This window comes from Nanorana parkeri, unplaced genomic scaffold (assembly GCF_000935625.1).
Source record: "Nanorana parkeri isolate BGI_ZX_2015 unplaced genomic scaffold, ASM93562v1 scaffold379, whole genome shotgun sequence".
Lineage (NCBI taxonomy): Eukaryota > Metazoa > Chordata > Amphibia > Anura > Dicroglossidae > Nanorana > Nanorana parkeri.
Window position 1 is genome coordinate 825,134 of NW_017306647.1, and position 7,471 is coordinate 832,604.

Genomic DNA, 7,471 nt, shown 5'->3' on the forward strand with positions numbered 1-7,471 from the left:
GACCCAGCGTTCTGACTGAAGCCTCAACACATAACCCCTTTAATGTATTATCTGTAATCTCTCTTCATCTCTATGAGTAAGCCAATTGGTGAAACATGTCAGAGTTGGAGGACCCGGTGCTTGTTTACAGCATGTTTTGACTCCGGGAATAAATATTGCCCAGCTTGCGATTCCAGGTGTTTGTGCGGCAATTGTTTTTCTGCGAGAACCAGTATCAAGCTGCAGCGTGCTTTTCTTGCCTGCACCGACAAGAGGGACGGGGCGGTGTGACCACGGGGCAGGGAATATGAGCGGTGGTTGCTTTGTGAGGTTTGATAATCACAGTTTTATGAGATCCTGGCATTAAATCAGAATAATTGTGAACATAAGCCATGGGGTCCAGGTAAAAAACCCGAATGGCAGCCCGTTGTATTTAAAGTGTAGCCTTTTGTTCGGTTATGCTTAGGTTGAAGCTTCCCCTGCCCCCAGCCCTACCTGCCAATCTTATACGCACTTGTCCGTGATCCAGCGTGACACACAGCTGCTTGTCGAAATCTTCCCAGCTGGGTCCATGCTCTGCTCTCTCATTCATTCCTATAGAAAGGTTCTGGAGTACAAGCTCGTTAAGGGGAACCGGACTCACCTCGCTTCCAGAGATGCAACGTCCATGAGCTCACTCGCCGCCACCAACATCTTTGTTGGGTCTTCTTGCGGGTGTGGGACCTTTGCCCATCTTGATTGGCTGTGCCATGCTGAGGTAACTCCTGACATCTTTGCTGAGTCTTCTTGAGGGTTTGAGACATTTGGTCATTTCTATTTGGGGCCTTTGGCCATCCTGATTGGCTGTGCCAGGATGACATAACTCCCATCATCTTTAGTGGGTCTTGTTGTGGGTTTGGGACCTTTCGCCATCTTGATTGGCTGTGCCGGGATGAGGTAACACTCAATATCTATGTTGGGTCTTCTTGCGGGTTTTGGGACCTTTGCCCATCTGGATTGGTTGTGCTGAGATGACGTAACTCCTGACATCTTTGTTGGTTCTTCTTGTGTGTTTGGTACCTTTGGCCATCTTGATTGGGTCTGCTTTGACAATGTAACTCCTGACATCTTTGTTGGATCTTGTCGTGGGTTTTGGGACCTTTGGCCATCTTAATTGGGTGTGCCGGGATGATGTAACTCCCGACATCTTCGTTGGGTCTTCTTGTGTGTTTGGGACCTTTGGCCATCTTGATTGGCTGTGTTGTGACGATGTAACTCCTGACATATTTGTTGGATCTTGTTGCGGGTTTTGGGACCTTTGGTCATCTTGATTGGATGTGCTGCGATGATGTAACTTCATTCATATGCCAAATATGAGCTGCGCATTGCATGTGAACAGGTGGGTAAGGATTCTTTATTGCATAAATATGTCCCTTCTGCCCATTTGCACAATTAAAATTTTGACTTAAAGTTCCACTATAAAAAGATGTAACAGGCCCGCCTCCATCTTCAATAAGCTTATTGAGCTAATAGAAAAAAAAAAAGGAAATGCAAAAAGAGGAGCTATCCTGTTTTATTCTATACAGAATGTAAAAAGAGCTCCGAGCCATTACACTTGGGTCATCCTGGGCCCCCTTACTACTGCCCCATCTGTACTCTCTACCCCCTCTGGTTACTCCTTAGCTTCTCATGCATTAGATTGATTTGTCGATTCATTGTAACAAGTTTTGGCACCGTCCTGACATCTGCTTCACTTTTGCAAGGGCAGCTGGAGGTGTCATTCCCTATGCAGGAGACTCTGTAATTAATGCATTAAAAGAAAAAAACACCTTTCTGCAGGAGAATAAAATCTGGCCGATCGTCTCTGCTTTGGAAATGGTCTCCGGATTTTAAAGGCGAACTATGGGGTTAAGTCTTTTCCCCATAGTTCTCCTTAGGGTAACGGGGGGACACAAACTAGCGTCCTCCCGTCACCCTAGGCTACAGCTCGCGGTATACTGAGACGTCGCAGCTGAAGCGGATCCCGACAATTGTGCCGGGATCCGCCCAGCTGCGTGAGTGACAGCTGGCTCTGCCTATCTAGAGGCAGAGCCAGCTGTACCCGCCCCCTCCCCCGTCCATTCCGCCAGTCAGCGCTGGAGGATCGGAGCGGGGAGGGAGGAATCCAGTCCCTACCCTGTCATGGCAGAGAGCCGTGACAGGATCGAGAAGTGAGCGAGCGCCGGTATGTGTTCGGTCAACCCCCGATCTACTGAGCCGACCTGTGACAGTCTCATTGTCACAGGTCGGCTAGAACTATGAGGTGAGTGAAAAGCACCCCCCTCATAGTTCTCCTTTAAGTGTTTAAACTGCCGGGAAATGTTTTAATTCTGTTCAGGCGATCTTCAGATTCTCAACACTTCATCCATGCTGTGCAGCCAGGATGGGGACACCGTCATTTATTACTGCAGCTCTGTATTTTTTTATGTCACTTTCCCGGCTGCCTATTGGACTATCCAATAGGAAACATATAGGAAGCCTACATATAGGAAGCCTATTGAAACATAGACTATCGTCTTTGTTTCATCCCGTCCTATAGGAATTCCCCCTTCCCTCTAATCATGTAAGATTGACAGCACTGTGCAATTCAGAACAATTTGATTGGCTGTTGGGGTGTCACCTTTCCATCTAGTCATTGATGAACAGTGGACCTGTTCATAACATATATGTGTGTAACCTGTGGGGTTCTCCTAAAAAACAAAGCACAGCACCCCCGGCTGTCACAGAGCTCCGATGATTACACAGGGAGAACCGCGTCCTCCTGATATACAGAGCACAGCGCCCGGCTGTCACAGAGCTCTGATGATTACACAGGGAGAACCGCGTCCTCCTGATATACAGAGCAGAGCTCCCGGCTGTCACAGAGCTCCGATGATTACACAGGGAGAGCCACGTCCTCCTGATATACAGAGCACAGCGCCCGGCTGTCACAGAGCTCTGATGATTACACAGGGAGAACCGCGTCCTCCTGATATACAGAGCACAGCGCCCGGCTGTCGCAGAGCTCCAATGATTACACAGGGAGATCCGCGTACTCCTGATACACAGAGCACAGTGCCCGGCTGTCACAGAGCTCCAATGATTACACAGGGAGATCCGCGCCCCCGGCTGTCACAGGGAGAGCTGCGTTCTGCTCTGCATGCGTTTATATATGATAGCTGCTGTTGGAGGTTTCATTGTGAATTTTTTCATAAATTATCCTGTACATTTCCCCAAAAATCATAAAAAGAAAACCTTTAGCTCCTAATTAACCCTCAGTGAGCCAGAATTCATTTTTATTACCTCCTTCTTTCCCGTCTTCCCTGACCAGTTTTTGCTGATTTTTTTTCTTTTTAACGTCTACATCTAAACGTTTCACATTTGCGTTTCTTTGTAGCTCCGGATTAATAATAAAAGAAAAATGCGCCAGAAACCCAATTCCCGAGCGTTTAGAAAATGGACAAATCTCCGAATAAAATGTGTCATAAACCCGAATCAGCTTTTCTGTTTTACCGGAACATTTGTAGCAGAAATTGTAACAAAGGATTTGTTATTATTTGTAACAATTCCGAAAATTCTCTAGTTTGATCTTTTTTATTGTTTCTATATAAATGTTTCATATGAGTTCATTTCTGTGATGCCAAATGAAATAGCTGTGGGGGAGGGGGAAGGGGTTTCTACATCGGAGGGCACTGTGTGTACAGCAATCAGGTGACCGACGCGCTTTCAGCAGTTTCCGCGGAACGCGTTGTAATAAATCATTCCTCAATGACTCATAACGTGGCTCTTGTATTAGAGAGGAGGAGGAAGAGGAGGTGGAGGAGGAGGAGAGGGACACATTGGGATGAGTAACATGGTGGACGCTGGTAAAAGGGGGATCGATCCCATTTATCCCACTACATTTTGCAGTGGCGTCACAAGGGGGGTGCGGCCCGCACCCGGGTGACACCATTGGAGGGGTGACACCAAAATGACTTGCAGTCATTTTGGTGTCACCCCCCTCTGAAAAGTCGGGCGCTCGGTCATGGACCGGATGCCCGACAGTATAAGGCGAGAGGAGGGGACCCGGCGGCATACCTTATCCTGCCGGGTGGCTGTTTCCTCCTCTCTCTGCCGGCGTCCATCACCAAGATGGCCACCGGCAGGTATCAGAATACTTCCGCGCGTGCAAGATGACGTCATCGCGCACACGCGTGGTGACGTCACGCGCATGCGCGGTGACGTCTCGGAGGGGTGACACTCGGAGATCCCCCACTTCCTGTGGGGTCACCAAGGCAGGAAGTGCAGATAAATCTCTGGAACACAGGATGGGGTTTTAATCCTTCCCTACTCTATCCAAAGCGAGAACTCCAGCAGCATATTTTGTAGGGGGAGGGGGGGCGGATGGGTGTATAGGGGAGTCACAATACCCCCTGTAGATCCAATCACACGGATCCGTCCCTCAGCAGACGGCGGAGTGGGGATCACGCTGCGTCTTCGGCCTGATTAGAATTCTCTGATTACGGTCAGTGACAGGCGGAGGACCCGGCCTGGAGGGGGCACAGCGCGAGTGCCAGGTGTCACCCTGCCAAGTGTCATAGCTTCCTGTTAGAGGACATTAGAAGAAAACGTCGTATCAATCGTTTCCTAAGAGGACTTCAGCAGGAAATCCATCTCTAATTAAAGAGATCATTATGGGAAGTGCAGGGTCGGGGGTGGGGTGATGGAGGGGACGGGGCAGCATCACATTTCACTGGTTCCTTTGCTTCCAGGGCAGGCTGAGGAGATGAGAGAGGGAATCCGGAGACGCGGACGCAAAGCAAATCCACACAAGCACATAAAGAACATGTACTAATGAAAGCCAGGATTCATAAAAACTCTGTGCAGCTTAGAGAGAAATAAATCCAGGGCCCATACAAATTTCATGCTGCTTTCTGAGAAATAAGCCCTGTGCTCACAAAAACTCCATGCGGCTAGTTTGCATTCAAACCCAGGACCCAAACCCCATGCAACTAGTATCTCTGGTGAAAATCAAAACTTTGGACCTATAAAAGTCCATTGTAATTTTTAATGTCATTGTGTAATACCGATCTATGGCCACTAGATGGAGCTGAGGAGCATAAATAGGAAGTATTTATTTCCTATGCTCCTCAGCTCCACCTAGTGGCTATAATTCAGCATTACACAATGACATTCAATATTAGATGGAGCCGAGGCTCATAGGAAATAAATACTTCCTATCTACGCTCCTCAGCTCCTTCTAGTGGCCATAATGAGGTATTACATGATGACATTCAAAATGACACGGCGCTAGAATTCAGGGGTCTCAAACCTCTGGCCCTCCAGCCGTGGTGGAACTACAAATCCCATGAGGCATTGCAAGATTCTCACAGCCGCAGACATGACTCCTGAAGAGAGATGCATCATGGGAATTGTAGTTTCACCACAGCTGGAGGGCCGGAGGTTTGAGACCCCTGCGCATAGGAAATAAATACTTCTGCTCCTGTGCTCCTCAGCTCCACCTAGTGGCCATAATGAGCCATTTTACATATAGGGCATTCAAATTGGAAAGAACATATGCTAAGAACATTCGTTTTGGGCTCCACTGGCACAGAATGAACATTTCCCCCGGGGGCGAACGGCCCAGCAGATGGTTTATAAACACATTCCATAGCATGCAGAAACATTGTTACAAGTTATGCACCCGTACTGACTACCCTGTAACCATCCGCTGGACAAACTGTATACAATGTGTAGCTCTAGGCTTCCAAGAGGTGGAGATAATCACAAGTAGAATGGCGGAAGGTTTTCATGATACGTTTCTCAGCTCCTAGGTCAGCTTCATCAGAATAGTATGGGAGCGTATGAAGGAAAGATAGAGAGATCACATTAGAATACATATATACAGATCACATATACAGGTCATACATGTGACCATGGAAATGGATCGCAGTGTCACCTACATATAGCACCGTGTCACGCCATAGCATACATGTGCCCCTAGGCAGACTGCAGGGGAGATTGAACGATGTGCCAGAGCCACGAGTATCTACAATCAATCACAGAGCAGATTTAATCCAAGGCCCCCCCACCATATCAAAAATTCGTTTGGCGGTCAAGGCTTTTCCGAGACACTCAATGAAAGTACTTCAATCCGACTTCTATATCATCCGCTGCAGCAGATTGCGGAGAGCTCCGCGGTATTCTCTAAGACCTCTCGGTTTCAGCTCCGCTGGCTGCACAGCTCAGGGCTCATCGGCTTTCCACACCTCACTCTTAGTATGTATATATGCTGGCTACATTTGCATATAGGGGGCGGAGCACATCAATGTGCAGAACGGTGTGGCCCCTCCCAGTTCTCCCTTCTCATTTTTAATGATCACTTAGCTCCGCCTTCATCACCTCCCACTAATGCCGAGGGACAGGCAAGATGGAAGACGAATAATAATAAAGATAATACAAAAGGTAACGCAGATCGGCCGGCACTGAATGCACAATTCTTCAATTGCAATTTTGTTTGGATAAAAAACATAATCATACAACCGCTGTGTCGTGGTGGCAAGATGAAGCCCTGAGCAGGTAGGCTGTGCAGTCAGGGGGAGGAGCCTCCAGGCTGGGGGCCCCCTGAACACAGGGCTCGGAGATAGCTGCTCCCTCTGCAACAAGTCTTATTGTAGATGTGTGTGTGGGGGGGGGGCGGGGACGACGACTTGGACGGTGGGGTGAGAGAACCGACAACCTTCAGATAATTGTTTTATGAATAAAAGGAAACAAAGATTCTTCCGTCATGTGATTTCCTCCGCAGAGAACTCATCTCCATCTTTTATCTCTTTCAGTCGCGCAACAGCCTCCAGCAAGGCGACGTGGACGGAGCCCTGAGACTGGGCCGAGTGGCCAAACTACTGAGCATCGTGGCCCTGGTGGGCGGAATCCTGATTATCACTGTGTCCTGCGTCATCAACTTCGGCGGAAGTAAGTGATACAAAGATCATAATGTGACCCTAAAGAGAGAGGGAGGGAGAGATGGGAGAGAGAGAGAGGGAGGGAGAGAGAGAGGAGAGAGAGGGGGGATAGGGAGAGTGAGGGATAGAGAGAGAGAGAGAGAGGAGAGAGAGGGGGGATAGAGAGAGGGAGGGATAGAGAGAGGGGGGGGAGAGAAGGGGAGAGAGAGAATAGATAGATAGAAGATAGATAGAGTGATAAGATACAGTAGGTAGATAAATAGACATTGTTGGCGCTCTCTCTGAGTCTTGTTAGGCGGGCGAGCGCGCTCCCGCTGGGCGATGTCACGTCAGAGTTCCAGTGGAGCGTGGTGGAGGGTTGGCGGCGTGTCGGGAGTCAGTGAAGTGTGACAGATATATAGACACACAGGACCCGCTCTCGCTCTCTCTCTTTCTCTTGTTATTTCTGTGCCAATTAGTCTCCATTTATTCTGTAGTAAATCCTCTGTTATTACTAAATCGCTTTCCATCTCCTGTCACTTCTTCACCTGAGCTGGTGACACCCCCCCCCCCCC

General features: G+C 48.6%; 1 protein-coding gene across 2 annotated transcripts in view; it reads left to right on the top strand.

Moving 5' to 3' along the window:
• The window catches only part of PRRT2 (proline rich transmembrane protein 2), a 25,429-nt gene that overhangs the window by 10,968 nt on the left and 6,990 nt on the right, over window positions 1–7,471 (top strand). For both annotated transcript variants that reach the window (XM_018559149.1, XM_018559151.1), the window contains one exon: window positions 6,792–6,927. In XM_018559149.1, the coding sequence (XP_018414651.1) occupies window positions 6,792–6,927 (136 nt within the window). The remainder of the gene's footprint in view (window positions 1–6,791; window positions 6,928–7,471) is intronic.